The 24,000-nt window shown below is 37.3% G+C and overlaps 1 protein-coding gene across 1 annotated transcript in view; it reads left to right on the forward strand.

The window, feature by feature from the left end:
- Nucleotides 1–1,398: 1,398 nt before the first annotated feature.
- Nucleotides 1,399–24,000, forward strand: part of LOC145668927 (venom serine carboxypeptidase-like) — a 57,788-nt gene continuing 35,186 nt past the window's right edge. The window contains exons 1-3 of the mRNA XM_081737209.1: nt 1,399–1,748; nt 9,070–9,253; nt 18,506–18,652. Of these exons, the coding sequence (XP_081593335.1) occupies nt 1,446–1,748; nt 9,070–9,253; nt 18,506–18,652 (634 nt within the window). The 5' untranslated portion in view covers nt 1,399–1,445. The remainder of the gene's footprint in view (nt 1,749–9,069; nt 9,254–18,505; nt 18,653–24,000) is intronic.

Genomic DNA, 24,000 nt, shown 5'->3' on the forward strand with positions numbered 1-24,000 from the left:
ACAAGGAGATGCGTTGTCGCATTATTATTCAACTTTGTTCTGGAATACGCTATAAGGAAAATCAAAGATTGCAACCAGGGCCTAGAGTTAAATTGTGAGGTGAGGTGATTTTGAGTTTAACGTCCCTTTTCAGCAGCGAGGCTATATGAGACGTGGACCTACTGATTAACGTGGAATCCAAACCACATGAGCTCCCACCGGGAATCGAACCCGGGTAGAGTTAAATTGTGTTCACCAAGTTATGGCGTATGCTGATGATGTGAATTTAATAGCGGATGATAGGAGAACAATAGAAAGAAATGCAGAGATCTTATTAAACGCTTGCAGGGACATGGGTTTAGAAGCAAATGCAGAGAAAACTAAATACATGGAAGTGCATCGGGACCGGAATACAGCAAATTATGGAAGCGTTAAAATATTAAATAATACCGTACTTTTGATGAAGTGGATAGTTTCAAATATCTAGGATCAATATTAACAGAGGAAAATCATATTCACGGAGAAGTTAAATGTCGATTAAAAGCAGGGAATTCGTGTTACTATTCGGTTCAAAAGAATCAAAATCTCTTGTCGTCGCGAATTCTGTCGAGGAATTTGAAGCTTAAAATATATAAAACGACAATCATGCATGTTGTTCTGTATGGTTGCGAAACATGGTCGCTTACTCTGAGGGAAGAACGTAGACTAAAAGTATTTGAGAACAAGATCCTGAGACGAATATTCGGGAATGGGAATGGGGAACGGGAAGGGAAGAGGAGCGGGAATGGGGAATGGCGGAAACTTCACAACGAGGAACTAGACCTACATAATTTATACGGTTTACCCAACATTGTTAGGGTCATCAAGTCTAGGAGGCTTAGGTGGGCAGGTCATGTAGCTAGAATGAAATAAATAGAAACGCTTTCAAAGTCTTGACTGGAAGACCAATCGGAAAACGGCCATTAGGAAGACCTAGTCGCAGGTGGGAGGACAATATTAAGATGGATCTAGCAGAGATAGAAATACAAAGTAGAAACTGGATCAAATTGGCTAAGGATAGAAGTCAGTGGAGAGCTGTTGTGAACGCGGCATTGAACCTCTGGGTTCCATAGTTAGTTAGTTATTAGTATTAACCTGGAACATTAAGGGGGCCGCCACTCGTATGACACCGCCCTTAAGAAAATCCTGGTTAAGACCTGGTAATTTAACTCGACAGTAATATATTACAGTTATAGTACACTTACTAAGAGAATTTTATTTTCACATTTTAAAACACGCTGTTAGTGTTTGTGAATTATTTATCTAGACATTGATATTTCATAACCTCAATTCTCACATCTCAAAGGTTAAGTGCAAATCGAACGAAAACACTTCAGATAAACATGGTCAGTTACTTAACACTATATATAACAAAGCAATTCTTTAGATTCATGTTGCTAAAAGTGTAGCATCCAACTGGAAGAAATATGTTTTCATTTTCTGTTTGTTTATATTTGGGACTGCTTCTAACTAATGAAGCAAATGTGTTTGGATTATCGATTAGTGATATCCGGAAGTTAGATGTTCCTTACACTTTCGAACCCATTCCTGTAGTTGGTGATGTTGGCGAGCCGCTGTTTCTTACTCCTCTAATTCAAGATGGAAGAATAGACGAAGCTCGAGAGCTAGCTCAAGTAGGAAATCTATCGGAAGTTGTGAGCTACTCAGGATACTTCACAGTCAACGAAGAATACAATTCCAATTTATTCTTTTGGTTTTTTCCTTCTGAGGTAAGAGATATATTTCTCTTATTCTTAATTTTTGTTGCTTTGTTCTAATATTGGAAGTTATGAAGGGGTTAATAAAACGCTGGGAGAAAGAGAAATCCTTCACTGTCCGCATCGGCGCGGCACCTGGGGGAGCCTGTTCCTCCAAAGTTTGCGTCGGCCCCTTGAATCTGGATATGTTTGCATGGATATATAATAATTTAATACACAAACCTAAACGCTCCCTCCCCCAAACCCATACAGAGATCGGCGCCTCTGCCTGACAATGGTCCTGATTCTGTCTCCATCTTCGCAAAATTTGCATTCCGCAATGCAACATAAAAGGTGGTAAAAGTAATTATAAGTAGCCTACTATAGCGGTTATCGCAAAATAAAACGCAATTTTCGTGTTCCGTTGACACAAACCCGTACGTAATGAGATCCCGTATCCGAGAGTGTACGTTAAAGGAGTGTTTTGTCCCTATTCCCTAACAACCCATTTCATATTACCGGGACAAAAAAAAAAAAAAAAAAGTCCATATAATGGAAATGTCCATTAAGGGGATTTCACTGTATTTTGTTTTCGCTTTGTTTAAATCTCCTTTTCTGCACTGAAGCAATATGTAACATGGAACAGTACTTTAATGTGAGAATTGAACTAAAGGAAGGATATCCTCACTACTGCTGGTGAGAGCGCCTTTTCTACATGTGTCCAGGGTCCGATTTCTGGTTTGAAATCGTATGAAATTTGAATACATTACGGTAGTTAGAATTTCACTCTAACCTCTATGTTTACGTCTAATATAGCCTCTGTGCTGAAATTCCAGTCTAAGCAACCAATAAACCTCATGAGCTCGCACCGGGTGTTTCTCGCCGAAGGCACGAATTCTAACCATTTAACCATAACCCCACATCACTGGTTTAGTAGCCCTTTCCATGTAGTGGACCGCCATTGTCGTGAGGAGGTAGAGCTGAGAGCACAGACTAGAATACATATATTCTAGTCTGTGGCTGAGAGGGCGGCTTCATTTCTCATTGATACATCACCCCTCATCTGTATATTCTCACATGCCCTCTCAGCCACGAATACCACTATCGGCCTCGCAGGGTTGGTGGGAGTCTTAGGAAGTGAATGGTCCGTGGACATGTTCTCCCATCTGACAAGTAAACCTTACGTTTGGGTGAATCGAGTTGCTGACTGAGACCCATATGAGAAAGTAGTACTAAATGTGGTCAGTATTTCAGTGAAGTTGTAGGTGCGAAGCTCCAGGGGTTTAGGAGATACAGCTACCAGAACATCACATGGAAGTACAGAATAGTCTTCATACAGTTGGAGGTAAAAGCTCTGTAAGACCTCTTGTAACGACAAAAGGTCAATAACAAATATATGGGTATATATTAGGACTAGGGGGAAGTCATATAGTAAGGGTATATCTGACGGAGGCCATCTTGAAATCCGCCATTTCGAATTAAGGTTAAGTTTTAAAAATAGGAATAGGGTCATGTGATACATGATTTAAGGCGCAAATTTAATCAGAAGATCAATGGTGACGTTAATTTTGAGTTACGCACAATTGGTAAAAAGTTACAGGGAAATTAAATATTGTTGCAGCATATTAGTCCTTTACCCCACCTTGTAAATATTGTTTTAATGATAATAATTAAATAAAAAGCAGGTGGATAAATATTAGTTCTATGGTAAGAGTTGCCTTGATGGCGGCCATGTTGAAATCCGCCATTTTGAAGCAGACAAAAGTTTTAAACAAAACGCATAACAGTGATACCTTATTAATAGCAAATTTTACCATAACTCCAACGGTATAACCATTTTTGCTTTATCATTAACCAGCACAAAATTAAATGGATCGCTCCTTACGACTACTGCTTTGACGGAATTGTTAACGACAGATGTGTCATGTGTAACTCGATTGCCTTTGTGAGGTGTGCTCACTGTGAGCAGAGCATTTGTGCAAGTCATGCACTCTTTTCTGAACTACATATTGATTGTACTAATTGAGGACTTTTCTGGAAGAAACACCCAAGTTCAATTATGACTCAATTCCTCTTTGGTCATTTTTCCTTAAATTAGCAACTTGTTTATGCGATAACAAATGATGGTTAATGATAAAGCAAAAATGGTTATACCGTTGGATTTATGGTAAAATTTGCTATCAATAAGGTATCACTGTTATGCGTTTTGTTTAAAACTTTTGTCTGCTTCAAAATGGCGGATTTGAACATGGCCGCCATCATGACAACTCTTACCATAGACCTAATATTTATCCACCTGCTTTTTATTTAATTATTATCATTAAAACAAAATTTACAAGATGGGGTAAAGGACTAATACATATGCTGCAACAATATTTAATTTCCCTGTAACTTTTTACCAATTGTGCGTAACTCAAAATTAACGTCACCATTGCTCTTCTGATTAAATTTGCGCCTTAAATCATGTATCACATGACCCTATTCCTATTTTAAAAACTTAACCTTAATTCAAAATAGCGGATTTCAAGATGGCGTCCGTCAGATATACCCTTACTATATGACTTCCCCCTAGTCCTAATATATATCCATATATTTGATATTGACCTTTTGTCGTTACAAGAAGTCTTACAGAGCTTTTACCTCCAACTGTATGAAGACTATTCTGTACTTCCATGTGATGTTCTGGTAGCTGTATCTCCTAAACCCCTGGAGCTTCGCACCTATAACTTCACTGAAATACTGACCATATTTAGTACTACTTTCTCATATGTGTCTCATTCAGCAACTCGATTCACCCAAACGTAAGGTTTACTTGTGAGATGGACGTGCACTCATCCCGGCTTGCTAGGTCAAGGCGAATGGTGGGTCTTGAAGAAAGTGGTAGGGTATATGCCTCCTCAATGCAAAATATAACATAAACTAGCAAGAATGTTTTTTTTTTTTCTGATAATATATGAAATCAGACAAAAAATGTTCTCAGTTTATTGTTACTACTGTCTCCCTAGTCTTCTCAAATGTTACAGCGGTTAACATTATGCGTTAACTGACTCTTCTATACTTCTGTTCAAGTAGATATGAAGAGATACACAGTACAAGAATTATTTGAGACATCTTTGGTGATCATGCGGCCTTCATCACAGCACCAAAGTGAATTAATATAAAAAATTTCAGAATGGCCAGCCATAGCCTATATAGTACTATTGAAAAAATAAAAGTAACTTCAAATTGACTTATATACATGTTTTACGTAATCTGTGAATTATACAGAAGTTTTATACAAGCGATCGAATGGGGGTAAAAATACTATAAGTTATGAAAAACAATGTCATTTTTCCCCAGCAATTTGATATTTCTTTTCTTTCTTTCTTCATTTGAAGTTACTGTATGAAAGTCCGTGTGATACATAGCGATTATAGGAAAAAAAGAAGCATGATGATTACTTAAAAAAAAAAAAAAAAAAAGAATTCCGCGTTTCAGCGGATATACATGTTCAATGCACCCCATGTACTGAAAAAGTTCTTCTGAATATCCGTTCGTCCGTCTCAATCTAAAGTGTTTACTCGCCTAGAAACCATATTGTTCAACGAATCCGCACCAAATGTTTAACTTAAGATTCACTAGGAGAGATTTTTTTAAAAAATTTTCTTCCTACCCTAAAATAAGAATAGTTTAGTGAAGAGTGAAAATATCTCTCTAAAGCTGCTCTAAGATTTTCTATATATTTCATGTATTAATATTGCCTTAACAACTCTATACTGTGGTATAAGTCACGTCTCTGGGAAAATCTATGAGTGGTAATTTACGAGATGCGTGCGGAAAGTAGGCTCCGATTGGTCGCTGTGCATGAAATAGTGGGGGCAGCGCTACCATTTTGCACAGACGTGCGCGGTAGATCAATCTGCATTCAGTCGGGATGGAGTGATGGTTGTCTGATCATTAGTTCCACTTTTGTAGCGTCTCAAAATGTATGCTGCAATGGAAAACCCCGCCAAGCGCGAGCTGTTATTACACGTTTTTGACTTTTTTTTTTTTTTTTTTTTTTTTTTAACGGCAAAACAATATTCGGCAGCAGCTATTCATCGAGAATTTTGTGCCGTGTATGGACCAAGTGTGATGAGTGAAGTAGTTGTTCGTGAATAAGTTCGGTCATTTAGAAGTGGACGAACAAACATTCATGACGAAGAGAGGAGTGACAGGCCATCAATGGTCACTGACGAACTCGTTCAGAAAATTGATGGAAAAGTTCATGAAAATCGACGTTTTACAATGTCGGGGCTTTCCGATGAATTTCCACAAATTTTCTAGGACTGTGTTATATGACGTAGTGACACAGAGATTAGGCTACAGGAAGTACTGTAGTTAAAGACACAGGCGGGAAATATTTATGCTGATGGAAATTCTAAGCTACTGCAGAGATAAGATAAGTGCTTGAATGTTTATGAAAACTGTGTTGAAAAATAGAGCAAAGAAGTATTTTTCAGATGTGTATAATAAGTTCTTCTTATCTACTTTGGTATTTCTTTTTTTTAATCATTCAGAGGTTACATTCCGAATGGCCCTCGTATTCGTGGTGGTGAGTACTTTTCGAACGATTTACTCAAAATTGGTTAAGGTTATTTTGATTGTCTTTAATAAATACATACTTCATTAATAACCTGAAAATATGGTATAACTCACTTGTTTTGAACAAATCTTCGAGAGGTGGTGTTTCTCTTCAGAAAATGTTCTTAAAAAATGACTCAGATATATTTCATAAATAAATGTTTCATTACCGTATTTTAGGACTATAAGACGCACATTATTTTCTTTTAAATACCATTTTTATTATTAAATTCTACGTTTGGTGGGGAGACGATGTTTCGTCGTAAGTGGGTTGGCGCTGCCATCGGTTTTCGAGCGTGACGTCATGGGTTGTCGACTAACAGATCGACTGGTTAGTTCCGTCGTCGCATGTTAGAGGCGCTACGGTTCGCCTTGTTTCCAGTTTTTCGCGGAGTTTACGGTCTGTATATTCAAGCCTGGGGTTCTGTGTTTGTGATGGCGGGGCGAGAGGGGGACAATGTTAGCAAGCATGTGAATCTCCGCAACTCATGTTCGTCGCATCGGTGCACTGCTGCTGCCAGTTGAATCCAATGTTGCCAGATAGAAATAGATCTCCCGTGGCATCGAATATATGGTCATTTTTAAGACTGGCTGGAATTTTAAATCAAACACTGAACATTTTAAAATTAATTTCGAGTATTTCTATAAGGCGCAGATGAATTTTGGAGACAAGTGCGTCTTATAATTCGTAAAATACGGTAAATACCTTGTGAATATAACATAACTCGTTTAACCTAGAAAAAAGTCCACGAGGGCTATTTTATTCTTGGGGATCCATTTTTCGGACGACTCCCTCAAAAAGAATCAGGCGATTTGTTTTCATATTTCATAAATAAATATTTAATTAATTACTCTATAATGCTGAATAAATTATTTCCTTCGAAAATATCCATAATGGTTAGTTTACTCTTCGGAGTGAGTTTTTTTTTCTGAGTTTATTTTTTCAAATACAACCCATCTGATTTCATTGATATTTGACAATCAAATGTTTCCTTGATAGCTCTAACATTTTTTTAAAATCAAAAAGTCACAATGGGTAGGTTACTTTTAAGTCACTTCTCTTCGCAAGAAGTTTCATGACTTATAATTTACTTCGTATTTCACAAGAAAATGTTTCGTAAATATTGTTCAGTATAAGAAATAGAACATGAAAGTTTAGTGCGATGGTCCGTGTTTTTTTATTTATTGTTGTTGTTGTAGTGTTTCGAGTCTAGTGTGGTTTTGAGTTATCCTGTTTTTAGTTCACCAGTGCGTTTTTAGTTCACTAGTGCGGACATTTTTGGCATAGTGCAGCATTTATTCCCTTCAACTGTTTGGAATAAAGATCTACATTGTTAGTACAATCATTAGGAACGAACTCGAAGTGAATTATTCCCTCGTAATGCCATCACACTTTAGCTAGAAACGGGTCTGTTTGAAGAGCAGTTCCTGAATTTGCCCTAGCTCAACCGACTGTTTTTGCATATTCATATTTCGGAAAGACACTCATTTTTCGTCGCGTGAGACAATCTGTTTCACGAAACGCTCGTCATGCAAATTTTGCAGCAGTTCTCCCGTCTGTAGGAATGCGCACGAGACGAGTCGAGACAGAATTTTCCTGACAAAATTCGAGTCGAGACACAGCTCTTCCAATAGAGAAGAATACATTTTTCGAGTCGAGACATCACTTTTACAGCACATTCTCGAGACGAGACAGCCTCAAATCTTGTCTCGTGCGCATCCCTACCCGTCTGGGCCTAAACTGGGGTCAATTCATATGGAACAATGCAACAGCTCCTGAAGGTTTTACCGAGTTCGCGAAGATGAAGCACTACAGTTGAGTGGCACATGCCGATTTGGTTTGACAATGGTCATGTGTCGGTCGATGGATTTTCTTCAATGGCGTATCATATGACCTCAGAATCTGTTACCCTGCGGAGGCCTGACATTCACTGATCTTCGACATTTTTACAACCTGCACGATATTTCTGGGACCAACTAGTTGGTGTGTTGTGGTTCACTGCACCTTTGCCTTTCGCATAACAAATATTTTGGGTTACTGCTGCAGTGTTACGCCTAAGTTAGATCTCATACAGTGACAGTTCACAAATCAGACGTTGTTGAGCACTCATCATCATTACCACTAAAACCTGATTGATGATACTGACGGAGTGGTCACCTCCGTGTTAAATAGCCCATTTTGCCACACTACCTCTTGAGCCAATTTAACCTTGTATTTATGTTTGGTCATGGTGTATACACACGCCTGTTGTTTGGATTGGGGAAATATTACAATACTTATGACTTATCGTTGTATTTCATCAACCATATTTCTTGGGGGCGCGGTGGCTCAGTGGTAGAGCGTTCACCTCTGGTGCTTGGGGTCCCGGGTTCGATCCCAGCCCCCGCCAAGTGAACTTTGTGGTGGACAAACACCGTGCTCGTGGGTTTTCTCGGGGTTCTCCCGTTTCCTCCCACTTTCTTCATTCCACCATTTTCATTCATCTCTCATTATCACCGTCTCCTTTAGCCTCACCGGCATAACCGTGGGACGTAAAACTTAAAGATTTCATTTTTTTCAACCATATTTCTCGTCAGCAATGGATCGTAATTTAACAACTAGCCCTATTTACTGACAGAATATTTGACAATTCGTTTTAATTTTACTGCAGAATGTCAATGTTGTGTGGATGTGTGATAATTTTACCTTCTTTATCTACATTTTCTTGAATAACGACGAAATTTATAATAATTAAATATGTATTAATTTCAGAATGATTACGAGAATGATCCCGTTCTGTTGTGGTTACAAGGAGGACCTGGGAGTTCATCGTTGTATGCATTGTTTATGGAAAATGGTCCATTCTCGGTGGAAGAAGACTTCACTTTGAAGCTTAATCCATACTCGTGGCACAAAAATCATTCTGTGATCTACATAGATAATCCCGTGGGAACCGGTAAGCTATATACAATTGAAGTTGACAATTGCCTTTGAATTGTTTTTCAATTGCCTTAGAAATTAATGTTTTCTTTTTTAATACTTAAAACACAGTAATTTGTATTTTTAGAATAATTGAAGTAGGGAGATTGTTCTACATATTTTCTCAACGGTCATATAAAGCAAACCATTATTAGTATCTTAAAATTGTGTTAAAAACACAAGGATTTACATATTTAAAGAGTTGTTATAAATGACATTTTTGAGGATAAATTCTCATCCCAGGTTTCAAGAAAACTAAATAATAATAATAATAATAATAATAATAATAATAATAATAATAATAATAATAATAATAATAATGTTTATTAGGGACAAACAGCTACAGCCACAAAGTGCCCCCAAGAAGAATTATACAAATATAGGGCGCTTACATTTAAACATAACATAAAAATGAAACATGCAAAAAAATACATGCAATGGGTATTACAGATAAAAATACAATGAAAATCATAATGAGAAAACAAATAAGCAAAAATATCATCTCAAGTACATTTCAAACATAGTACACCCAGTCATGAGACTAAAACAACATATTGATATGAGTATACAATAGGAAAAAAGTATATAACATATTAAAAAGGAACATACATATAGTCAAAGTTACAAATGAAAATACATGAAAATCATAAAATAATATAAGCGTAATTTTCAAATCAATTCATACATTAATTCAAGTACACTCATTCAAAGACAGAAATAAAAAAATAATAAGATAAATTTACCAATGAATACAAAATAAGCATATGACATGTAAAACTCATAACCAAGATAATAATAATAAAAAAGAAGTGTAGTATCCAAAAAAGGAAGCAAGGATAAAAGAAAAAAGATGATAGGAAAAGAGAAAGAAAGTTAAAAGAGAGAACAAGAAAACAACCTAAAAAAATTTAAAAAATTCTCAAATGGCACCTTACAAGTTAAAGAAAAAAATTATATATCCTTTAGAATTTTAATTAATTGTGAACGGATTTTAATAAAATTACTTTGAAAGATATCTATAGCATAGTAATACTTATTGGCTGTATCTATAGTTTATAAATTGAACTTTTCAGGGTAGGAACATTCGAAACAAAAGGTACAAAATTTCTAACATTGCGATATGGAATTCTTATGGACCATAGACCATCAATAGAAAAGACACCTTGAAGAATATTATGAAAGAAACTCAAATCAAAAATACACCGCCTATCATTTAGAGGTAACAAATAAAGCTCTTTAGATATGCAAGACAAACTCTTATCTTTGAAGTTTTTAAACTTCCATCGTAACCAAGCCAAAAAATTGTTTTGAACAGATTCTATAGCATTTACAAAATACTTAGTTCACTATTCCGAATAACAGTGCAGTACTCCAGATGGGATCGTACGTTGCAAATGTACAAAGTCTTATAGGTGTTGACATTCGAAAAATTACGGCATAGACATTTTAACATAGCTAAGTTCTTCCTAGCCTTAGAAGTTATTACTTGTAAATGCTTATTGAATAATAACTTGTTATCCAAAATTATTCCTAAATCCTTGACATAGGCTCCAAAATCGATTCTCTGTTTACCGACTGTGTAATTATACAAAAGAAGATCAGTTTTCCTTGAGAAAATTATACCTTTAGTTTTGGTAATATTCAAAGGAAAAAATTGGTTTCAGACCACTTGACCACTAATTCAATATTATCTTGTAAGGTTACTTGATCTTGAAAGGTTTTAATTTCTTTAAAAATTTTTATGTCATCGGCATACATCAAATATCTACAATTTAACTTCTCAGGTAGATCATTTACATACAACAAAAACAACAACGGACCAAGATTAGAGCCTTGAGGCACACCAGATGTTATATTATGAATAGAAGACATATAGCCGTTATACCTTACTTTGAATTTCCTATTATTTAAGTACGAATCTAGCCACTTTATTATTTGATTCGATAATTTGTACTTATACAACTTACTTATTAATACGTGATGAGGTAATTTGTCAAAAGCTTTGGCAAAATCAAAGTAAATAACATCTGTCTGACCACCCGATCGAATAACAGAAAACAAAATATGTAGAAAGCATGCCAAATTTGTAATCACTGATTTACCATTTATAAACCCATGTCGATTTATATCCAACTGATCACGTACAGCATTATACAAGTAGTTGTACATTATTGTAATAATAATAATTGTTGTACATTGTAGTTGTACATTGTAATAATAATAATAATAATAATAATATAGTTATTATTATTATTATTATTATTATTATTATTATTATTATTATTATTATTATTATTATTATTATTATTATTATTATTATTATAGAATGAAAACTCGCCCTATACGAGAACCACGTCACCTATTAATGTGAAACTACTATTAAATAATTCTCCCATGAAATATTTCAATACGACACTATCATGAGGACAGTATACACTGTGATTAATGAAATAAAATAAACAAAAATGCGATGGTCCGAGATTGCATCCCTGTGGAACATGAGAGTAAACACATTGTAGAACTAGCCCTCCCCACTGATCTAGTGCTTTTGGTGCACTGTAAAAAATAAAATAGCAATTGAACACTTTTGGTACAGATGTTGAGGGGGAAATATATCAAGTGTATGTTTATAGAGTGTGCTTCGCGTGTCCAAAAGCGTTCATTCTCCGAAAACAGTAGTCTATCTAGTACAGTGTTGCCACAGTCCAAGCTCTGGAGTGGGCTGAAAAATAGTACCAAATTGAAAGAAAAAGGGCTGAATTCATAATCCTATACCAGTGTAGTACATGGCTCTATAACACGAAACTAAAAGAGGTAAAGTTATAGAACACTCGTTCCCTCTTCCAAGAGTTCAAATAAAGAAAGTGTTCTTTTCCGAACAACCTTGGAAGTAGATGAAACTTTTCCCGCACGTAGAAAGTATAACAGAGGCCGCAAATTAAAGGGGAAAACAATTATCATCTTCGGTATATATTGTAAGGAAACCAAACGCGCCTCTATTTCAAAGTGACCAATACATCAAAATCGTGTTATGGCTAGTGATGGGTCGTTCATGAACGAACTGACTCTTTTGAACGACACCATCATGTGAACTAGTATGGAACTAGTTCATACATTTGGAACTGTCCGTTCAAAGTAACGACAGCTCCGCAGACGACACCAGCAGTTGAGTAATGAGAGCACCGTACACAATTCCAGCAGTTCAAAGTAACGACGACTCCGCTCCGAAACAGCCAATAAGAATGCACGAAACTACCGCACACGCCTACCGACACCGATATAGCCAGAAGCCAGTAAGAATGCATACAGGGAACTCAGTGAACGTAGTCGTTACCTTTTGAATACACAACACCAGTTAATAAAGAACTGGCACCTTTGAACGACGACTCCCAACCATTCAAAAAAAGAACAGGCTCCTTCTTGAACGACAACTCCCAACCCAACCGTTTAAAAAGGAACTGGCACCTTTGAACGACTCCCGTATCGGTGCCGGAACGAATGAGCTAGCTCCAACAAATGAACTGCCTCGATCCATCACTAGTTATGGCCATATGAAAAAATACATAAAAGTAGGAACAAATCAATCATCTCCGACTTCTTGTGTAAACAGTATATTATAATAAAATATTAAAATATAAATTATTGCACTTATTCTCTCTTATTTCACGACCGAAGGAGGATAGTAGAATGTAAGAACAATATAAGGTAAGTAAACTGACAATTGTAAAAACTGTAAAACCGGTCCAGGGTCCTAGAACCTTCTCTGAAAGACATCACAAGAAAGAGATGTAGGAAGAGTCACTGACATTTTTTAAAATTTGACAAGAATATTGTTAAATGGTGCTGAACTGGGTAGAATTGTACCAACTTTTTCACAAAAGGGGATGAAAATGCCAGCGTGGTACCAACGGGCCGATGAATGACAAAAAGGGCTGAATTTGGTACAATTGTACCAAGTGTGGCAACAGTGATCTAGTATGACATATTTAAAACACTTCTTCTTGGCAAACAGTTCGAAAACAAAGCGATGACATACGTTTTGCACATTTTGTACATATATCTGGAACATACTAGGACAACAAACACAGTATCTAAAATGAGTGAATATGTGTCATTTGGAGGTATTCAAAGAGTGTCAATAATGTGTACAGTGTCTTACTGTATCTAAAAGCAGTTTCAGCATTCTTTGCAGTGTGGATGTGGTTCTGGGTTCTATTCCCAGTTGGAAAACACAAAATATTAATTTCACACTCATTCACTTTCATTACTCATTCGTCCCATTTAGCGTAAAGAGCGTCTTCTCAGACACTGAATAAACATTTCTTTTATTGTAATATTCTGTAGATAATGTTCGTTGTTTTATTGTTATCAGTTCAGTTTCGTGTTCAAGTGTTACTCTTTTCTGCTATTATTCTTTCCAAACTATTGCTGACTCTTTAGAAATTGTGTTGAGGGCAAGGATAAAGAAATTCAAGCATAAGAGCAAAGAATAGAACACATGAATATCTGATAATTTATAGAAAATGTCGGAACTATGGTTTAATTATTCGTCTGTGATATTTTCATTTCGTTAATATTACTAATTATTTCTGCCAAGCTTCGTCTCACTGCGTGCTATATGTTAAAATCGTGATTTAATAAAAGTTCTAATTGTTTACAATTATTTTTTAAATATAGTTTGCTCAACCAACTTGCGATTATACAAACATTAATGCTCAAATCTAAATATGGTTAGGACATGTTAATGGTAGTTTCATGTGGGTTGGCGATAAAGCTTGCTAAATATTGCACTGGCCTAAAAGTAAATGGTAACAACTCTAGTTTATGTTGCTTAGTTAAATTCAAGGATGTTATAAATAGAGGATCTGCCCATATGTATCTTCATCCTATTAAATCGTCGAAGCGAAAAAACAACCAAGCATCGGCACGTCGTTTCTGCCGTCGTCCGAATGGCTACTTTCGTTTCCGCCATGATTGTTAGCTCAAACCATTGCGATCCTATTGGGCGGAGTGGGCAGAGTAGGGGGTGGCGAAACTGTGACGTATGGCTTCAAGATTTTGTTGTAAGGGCAGATCCTCTATTTTATAAGATCCTTGGTTAAATTAGTCTATATTGTGTTTGACATGAAATAAATACATGTAAATTTTATATAAGTAGTGACAATGTCATTTACATTTAAAACAGTCCTTGTCTTAATAATAAGCAGCAAACAACGTTCATATTCAGTTATCATCACCAGCCATTTTTAAATAAAGCAAACTGGTAGACAGGTAAACGTAACGGAGCAGTGATTCTTAACTATTAGGAACTAAGGAGTGCGATTTAAGTTAAGGGAACTTTGAATTTTTGTAATAACTTTTTTTATTTCTTGAGAAATCACGACACATTTTAATATAATAAACAAATGATATCTGAAAAAAGAAGTAGTTTACTATTTGACGCTGTAGACATCCTTGCGGCCGATTTCTCGAAGCTTGAACAGGAACTTCTGGAAAAGCGCTTGTCCACTACTTTTTGCCACTTCTTTTGATATTTCCGACCACTTTGTGTTGCATATCTTTCACATCCTTGATAAAAGTAAGCTTTTTAGCCATTTCGTGTTTAACTAGAGCCCAAAAATGCTCAATGTTTCTAGCCTGAGGAAGTTCTGGCGCGTTCTCGTTTTTACCGACAAACCCGATACCAGCATCAGTAAGCGCGTCTCGCACTTTTTTCACATAATTCGAGGATGTCATATCGAACCAAAACACAATGTCATGTCCAGTGAACTCTTTTTGTATCCATAGAGACAAAACCTTTTCAATGTACTCTAAATACTGGTCACCGTTGATTGTCCCACTTCGAACTAGAGCAGACGAAACTTTACCGTTTGCCGCGATTGCTTGCCAGATCTAAAACTTTTTCGTATACCTGTCTTTAGGTTTCACAAACTTGCTAGGATTAACTTGATGTTTACCATTTTACGATACATACTTGGAAACAGGCGTGAACGCTAAGTTTTGGTAACAGTAAGTTTCATCATCCATTATCACAATCTTGTTCGCGAACTTCTTGTCGGAGAGTTTGCGGCAGTTGATCTTAGCGCGCTTCTTCTGTTCGTCTGTATAAAATGGTGCACTTTTACATGTTTTAACCTTGAATCCGTATTCTTTCTTGATCTTCCTTACACTGAATTCATAAATTTGATATTTTCGTCCTAAAAAACGGTTTGACAAGTTAGGGTTCTTCAAGAGTTCTCGTCTAATCGAACTTCTCACTTTTTGTCTACATTTTGAAATTGAGCAACCAGATTTCTTCTTTCGTGATGCTTCACCAGTCTCCACAATTTTTCAACACTCTATGCACTGTACTATAAGGATATTCATACTTAAAATGGTTTAAAGCAGCCATAAAATAACATGTCCACTGGTTCTCATAGAATTGGATAAGCCTCTCGCGGACAGCCTTGCCCTGTTCGACTGTCATTCACTTCCCATTTATATTTACGCGCTCACACTTGGCATACATTCGTGAGATACTATGACAAGCAAAGGGTGAAACTTTCATTGAAATCGAACGAGTGGTTTTCGTTTTATGCATGTTTTTTGCCAGTAACCTTAACTTAAATCGCACTCCTTATCATTACTCATGATTTATATTATAAGCAGATGAGGTCCTGAAGAAAGCTATATTGGAGAAATGCAATATTTTGAAGTAAGAGGTGCCTGGAAAATCAGAAATAATCCCTATCAGAAGCAATAACTTGTCTTCAACGTTCGGACTGATTATAGATCCCACAGTTGTAGAACTCAGCAGGACAAGTCATCAAGTACGTTTGTCAACTCAGTTTATGAAGCGTTGTTCTTACAGATGATTTTCTAACGAATGCAACAAATGATTACCCACCCGTCTGTGCAACGCTTAGTGGATCATGGAAAATATATTAGCATTTTTCAACACTTGAGATTATCTCGTTAATCGAGACGAGACGAGAGGCGAGCAGTGACCCATCTCGTGAGCAACACTAAAAATATTCTATATTACTGCTTACACTTCTCAGGCCTTTCGCTTTCCGGTCTAATCAGGCAGTGATTTCAAAACGAGTTAAAACAGGCTGAACGAGCGAGCCATTCAAACTCGACTCGACTCGAAACTCGACCTCAAAACAGTGACTCGACTCGGAACTCAAGTCGAGAAAATTACCTTTGACTCGACTCGAATTCGTTTACGCCTGTGCAGTCATGAATATTAGTTTCACGGTTTTCAATTTTTCATGTGCACTGCACTTTCCAATTACTTCTAATATATGATGATCCAAACAGATGTCAACAGTACGAAATGCACCATACTGCAGACAGTTCATCAAACGAACAAATTTGGTGATGTGATGCAGGATTTAATAATTTAGGAATGGGCTTATGTAATGCCAATTAATGATGGCACCGTTGAATGTCATAAAAAATTAATTTTTCCTTGCACATGAACACTAATCAGAATCCTTCCGATGAAGAAACACACAGGCCCGTATTTATATATTGTGCGCCCCTGTGCTCTAAATAATTTGCCGCCCTCCGCACAAAATTTGCTCCTCCTCTCCTTCCCGGAAACGACCAATATTAGAGTTGAATTCATAGGTTTTGCGGTCGCTGTGATGAATAGTGGCAATTTTAATCCTATTCAACTTCAAGGGCATACTCCCCATTCCCCAGGGAGGAGGCGAGATTTTAAAAGTAATCAAAAATGACAGATATTAGTGTTGAATTCATAGTTTTCGATATTGCTAAGTTCAACGGTATCAGTTTTCATGACGTCCAAGTTCATCTTTACCTCTTGGCAGTGGCGGATCCAGGGGGAAATCGGAGCGATCGTCCCTCCCAGAAGAGGAAATTTTCTTATTTTATATATAAATAAAACATAGCCCATCCCTAGAGTTTTGAGCTCTTAAAAGTAGCAGTATTACAACCCACCCACCCCTCCAGAAGTCCGTCCTGGATCCGCCCCTGCCTTTTGGGGTGGGGGTGGGAGAGGATGACATTTTAAAAATAATCAGATAAGCTAGCTAATTAGTAATTACTGTCATTAGAGCAAATTAAACACATTAACATATTTTCTCGCGCTTGCGCGGGACTCTACGGGTTTCCTAGTTTTAAATATTACTTTATGAATCTTAAAATAATTCCAAAATTTTGCCGCCCCCTAAATTCTGCCACCCTGTGCTCGAGCACAGAATAGCACTTACCTAAATACGGGCCTGGAAACAGATATTTGCTCGTGTCACTTTCTAAGCCATCTAATTACCCCATTTCATACCGTTTTCCAAGCTTAATGCCAATTTTTTTTTCTGCACTGTAATTGAATGCTTCTTTCAATGCCTCGCGTGTTTGATCGTTATAATCCTCAACAGCCATCTTGAATGTTTCGTTGATTATGTCTTCTGGACGTCTCCTACGTAGTACGAAGTGATGGTTTCATCGGCGTTGTTAACCCTTTAATGCACCACTTTGCATATCTGAGAACCTAATTGACTTGTTATTTTGATATCCATTACTTTGTCACATATTATTGCCAATTCTTTTTCCATTACGTTAAAGTTCCAGTGCTTCGCATGTTGATAATTGTGTGGTAACATGATGGTTCTGTAAATCATCAATCGCTTGATTCTTGCGTTACAGCACAAAACTATGAGATATATGCTTTCAAAATGTATGTATTTAAGGAAGTTAGATCATCGTTGTAATGTCTACTCACTCATTTGCGATACATTTAGCTAATATCTAGTGGATTTTTCTTTCAGTTTCATTAGCATTTGTTTCCAGTTTAAATTTGTAAAGCATTCAGGGCCTATAACAGTATTTGACCTGTTTTCAGGCGTTTCATGCTAACTGTAGCGGCCACAATCAGCAGGGTACAAGACGAATCACTCATTAACACGAAACGAAAGAAATAAAGAGTGCGGGAATATCACCACGTGGATACTCCCAGAATTGTTTGGATACTTAATACACTGGATGCTGTGAACTACATAATACCTATCCTATGGATGTCTAGTGCATACTTTATGGATAGCTGTAAGATATTAAATATTATTTGGTCTTCCTAGGAATGTTGTGAATATTTATGATCCCTCATATTATCTTGAAATATACTTTATAGGCTTAAACTAAAATATTTACATAGTGATCCATAAACTTTATCATTGCCAGAAGTACTAACAATAATCGCACTAATTTATATCTGCATTCCTTGTAGGATACAGTTTTACTGAAAGTGATGCAGGATTCGCTAACAATGAAGAGGATGTTGGAAGAGATTTGTATTCTGCCCTAATTCAGTTTTTCACACTATTCCCAGAGCTTCAGCAGAACGATTTCTTCGTCACAGGAGAGTCATACGGAGGTAATAGAAAACATCTCTTGAAAGTTTATATCATTATGCTATTGTCATATTTTAAATATCTTACTAATACTTAAAGTAACAAGGTTTGATTAATCTGCAAATGACTGTAAATTATGATTCTCATGTTATTATATTAAATTAAATGGATAGTTACGATTAATTATATCAACGCAAGATGGGGTATGGGTTGCTTTTATTTACAAAGTTTACAAATCTCATAATGCAATGTAATACTGATTGGATGTGGTGAATAAATTGTAAACAAATAAGGTAGGTTAAATGAACATTTAGTGATTCACAATATAAGGTTTAACAAAGGAGCTCATTTTTAATACGAATAACTGGTACTGACAATCTTAAGTACATAATAAATTCAGTGAACCCTGATAACCACATAGAGCATAGTATTATTCATACACTTGAACACTGTTTTCTTTAAACTATTATCAAAAAATATTTCATTTTGATTCTAGGACAATTGCAATTGCACTTCCCATAGCGACGGTTTGTAAGTTCGGTTTCTATGCCTCTTAATGCAACGCACACTCAGTAAAGTATCTTAATGTCTACTTTGTCAATTTCGGCCTCAGATTCTAATGGCTGTCATCATTCACCTGTTCTGAATTCTTTGAAAATACTAAACCACGACAGAAGTTTCTGCTCTGCTTAGGAACAAAGTTTACCAGCTGTAATCTCGACCAGTGCTCTTCCTTCATAGTCCGAAAGACATACTCTAAATATTAAGATAAATTCATAAAATCAAAGTCTTATTATAATTCCATGTGAGAATATTTGTGTAATTTAGAGTTGATGATAACAAGTGAGCAATTGAGAGCCATTCGGAGGTAACGTTTGAGTATTAGCGAGAGCCTCTGAGAGAGAACGTCTAGAGCAGTGCTATTCAACCTTTTCTCTTGCATAGCCCTAGACACAGTTCGCGATCCAATTGTGTACCCCTGAAGCTGTTCAAAGGAAATTAAATTGAAATTAACTTATTAAACTTAATGTTCTGTTGATTAGAAAGAGGCACAAACAGAGACCCAACAAAAAGGACAATCCATGTGCTAATCAAAAGACAATTTACAGGCGGATAAAGTGCACATCCGAAAAAATTAACATGGGAAATTTCAAAACATGTGGGAGACATCCAGTTCTACTGAGAAGGATTTTCCTCTCATCCTTCCTGATAATTTGTACACTGAGGCCAATGTTAAAAATTCGAAAGCTAAAAGTAACTTTAGAACTAAGCTGTTAATGAGATGACTGGGCTTGTTTCCGCGGTCCAACTCTTCGATTCTTGATAGAATCTTCGAGAGTGCAAGAATCAGAGCTGATTCAAGCAATTTCTGTGCTTTATTTTTATTGATGTTAGCGCAGAGAAATCATTTGAAAGAAAAAAATATCCAACTATGATAATTCAATAAATATTGGAAATATGGCTATTTTAGGATTATGTGCCCAGAGAAACATCTTGGCGTACCCCCGGTTGAATAGTACTGATCTAGAGGATACTGTTTTATGTGAGGCTGTAACCTCCTTTCTTCAGGTCAAATATTTTCTGAGAATAGTACTTTATGATGACGTGCATTACAAATGTGTTACCAGGAGCCAAATTTGTACACACCGTTTGCTGACGTGACCCTCTTGTTGTTTCTAGTTGGTTTCGAAGTCCTATAAAAAATTTCCATTTTATTCATAGCCATTTTAAATTTAAAAAATCATTCAGCCATAATATCGTATTAATATGTAGACCCTATGTAAGGCAATGCAGAAAAAATGACTGAAAAGGCGTGGAAGTAGTATCAAAGGATTTTCGAACTTCATTCAATAATTCTTGGAATTTCGTCACTTCCAATCTCGACCAACGTGAAACTTTACAAACGTTATATTTTCGATTCCAAACAAATGTTAGTACCTTAGAATATGCTATTTGCAAATGGCATCGCGCTGGTGAGTAAGATCAAGGCAGCACTGCAAAAGAAATTTGATGCCTGGAGAGGAGCACAGGAGAGCAAAGGGCTTAGAATTAGTAAAACCAAAACAATATTTACATTTTCCTTTTAGGAAAAATGTAATAAAAAATACAAGAATACGACTGGACGAAGAAGAGGTAATTCAACTTGTAATGAACACTGAAGGAAAATGCAGGAATAGAAGAAGATGTAAACAGTAGAATTATTAGCGGTTGGACAAATGGAGAGAAGTGGCAGGAGTATTGTATGACGGTAGGATACCAATACATCTTAAAGGAAATGGTTACAAAACAGCAGTGAGACCTCCTGCCATATTATACAGAGAGGAATGTAGGAAGGGAGGATTAGAAGTTGCATGTTGCGAAGATGACGATGATGTAGTGGATGTGTGAAGTGACGCGGAAGGACAAAAGAATAAAGTTATCTGAGGAACTGTGAAGGTGAAACCAGTAGCAGAAAAACTGCAAGAAACTAGACTTAAATGCTCTGAGCGTGTAAGAAGACCACTTTTGGAATACGTAGCTCACCGAGTGGATACTATAGAACCGAATGGGAAACAAGCTCGAGGCCGGCCAAATAAAAAGCGAGGAGATTGTGTTAATTGAGTTGAGTTGATTTTGAGTTTAACACCCCGTTCAGCAGCGAGGCTATATGAGACGTGGACCTACTGATTAACGTGGAATCCGAACCACATGAGCTCCCGCCGGGAAGAGATTGTGTTAAGATCGATATGGTGCAACAGCGGACATGACACAAGATAAAAACAGGTGAAGGACAGCGATTCAAAAAGCCGACCCAAGTTAACTGAGAAAAGGTTTAGAAAAAGAAGAATGTGAGGAAAGGAATATATAATATTAACAGAAATTATATACTGTAAAACTTTGTCTCATATAGGTTTTGTGGGTAGAGCATTTAATAAAAAGAGCGTCCGGAATCGACTCCCACTACCAGTTTTATTATAAAAGCTTCCACTATAAAAATATTTTCACAAAATACTGTACAAATTAATCTCTCTAGAATCAAAGGTTAGTTATAGGTGGCTTTGACCGTAAGGTCGCAGACAGGATCTCGAACAGAGCCCCGTAGCAGGCTAAGCGCAGTTGAATTAAGGAACCAATGCTCCGTAGCAAGCAGAGGCGGGTTAAGTGGCCAACAGAGCTCCGTAGCAGTGCAGCGGAGGTTAGGATTCCCAGACAGAGTCCCGTAGCAGGCTAAGCCAGGAAATAGAATAGGCATAGTCCCGTAGCAGATTAGAGGCCTGGGGTTAGGTTATTCCGAAAGTCCCGTAGCAGACTAGAGGAGGGTCACAAGAAAACTGGTGTCGAGCTACAGAAACAGAAACAGAAAAGTTAAAAATAAGGACGCCCCTCGGGAAAGCCCGCGCCCTGGATAGTGGGTAAGGCATCAACCACATTCTACATGCCTCTCCCCCATGCAGTTAGTAGCCTAAAGCTGCTGTCGGTGGGTGTGTCTCGCGGTTTCTATCTTTTCGGAAGACATTTACTCTCGTATCTGTAGATAAAGTGTAAATAGAAAGAAAGAAGGGTAAAATAGAGGATAGGAAAGCGCGAAAGATTTTATTGTCTTGATAGAGGGATAAAAAACCTGGAAACCAGGAAAAAAACCGGTATCGGTCATGCTGCATGCAATAGTATTTACATGGCAAAACCACTCGATAAGGGTGGTGAAAATCCATGTAAAAATGTCTGTATTAAAAATTATATTTTAATTTAATTACTAAAACCTATCTGTATATGTTAAGCTATCTGTGTTGTCTGTATTGGGAAGTGTTTTGTTAGTGGGGGTGTTTGTTATTTTTTAGCATGCAAGTTATCCAACTCGTGAGCCATTGTCTGTGCTTGGGTTGTCATCGGTTTGCAGGCTGCAGCTACTTCCTTCCCTGGTTTCTTCCTCCGCTGCTTCTACTGCGTGTGTGTTGAGAATGTACTTCCGTGCTGGTTTGAAGATTTGAATTACTGGGTGCAGTTGTTTTTTCTTTGATCTTCTGCGCATATGTTGATTTCGTGATATGAAGGTCTCCTGTAGTAGTGGTTAGAGCATTTATTGTTTTTCCGAAGACTTTTTTGGTGGCCAGTTGTATTGCACTCAGCATCCTATGGTGTTCTTTCTGTGGGGTGGATAGAGTTAACACGGTTGTAAGCCATGTTATGATCTGGTTGGTTGCTGCTTCAACAAAGTCTTTGATGGTTTCTTCTGTTTTCCTTGCTTGTTGTTGGTTCGTATGTTGTGGGCTTTCTTGGCTGTTACTGGGTTGGCTCTGAAAAGGGCCAGAAGGGCTGTTTGGTTCGGTTTCTGCTTCAAAGATGATGTTCCTAATTCTCTGTTGTTTGAAGGCCTTTGGTCTGGATGGGCAGACGCTGCTTCCTGTTCTGAGGTTGCTAGATTTGCACGTTGCGCAAAAGTTCTTGTTTATCGGCTTCCCACAATCTTCTTTATGTGCATTACCACACCGGAAGCAGACGCGCTGAGTTTTGCACTGCAGTTGTCGATGGCCGTACTGGTAGCAGTTCCAGCACGGCATCGGTCGTGGTTGGAGTTTTGAATTTCCTGCTTTGAAGTGGTTGTCCTGAGTTTTCAATCCATAGGATATTAGGCGGTTCACATCGTCGGCGTTCTTCGAGAATAATCTCAGCATTGGGGCTGGTCCTCTTTCTGTTTGAATGATGTTGGTGAACTGAATGTTTTCTTTTGTGAGGGCTGTTTTTATTTCGTGGATATCTATTGCGGTAGGCACTCCTTTGATTACACACGTGAAAGTTGTTTCACGTGTTGGCTTTCTTCTTTCTTCTGTTTGTGAGGCTTCGATATTTTCTTGCGTTGCCTTTTGTCTTCTGTTTCTTCTTTTCACTACTTGGAAGTCATCCTCCTTTTGGCTGCTATGCTTGTACTCATCTTGGGGAGATGCTTTGTGGTCCTTACTAGGGCCAGACGTCTCACTTGAGTGTGGCTTCTTTACTTCTTTCTTTTGGTTGTCCACCTGTGTGTTTGTGTGGCCCTCATAAGAGTCGGAGCATGGTTTTCTCACCTGTGTGTGTTTAGGTTTCTCTGCCTGTGTGGGAACGTTTTGGTTTGGTTTTGACGAATTTGCATCCTCTCTGGTTGTGGCCTCATTACACTTCTCCAGGATACGAGCCTCCGAGCCAAAGTCTGCGTCATGGAAAATCTTCAGGAATCTCTCCCTTGCTGTTTTTGATTTGAAATACACACTGTACGTGGTGTCTTCTACTTGTGTAACATGAAACTCTTTTTTGAGGATTCTCAGACTGATGACTCTGTTAAGGTAGGCTACAGTGACTCCTAAGAAGGTCTTCTCTATAGTCACTGGGGAAACATCTGGTAATGAGTCTGCTGGCT

Source organism: Thermobia domestica, chromosome 13 (assembly GCF_964235325.1).
Source record: "Thermobia domestica chromosome 13, izTheDome1.hap1.1, whole genome shotgun sequence".
Taxonomy (NCBI): Eukaryota; Metazoa; Arthropoda; class Insecta; order Zygentoma; family Lepismatidae; genus Thermobia; species Thermobia domestica.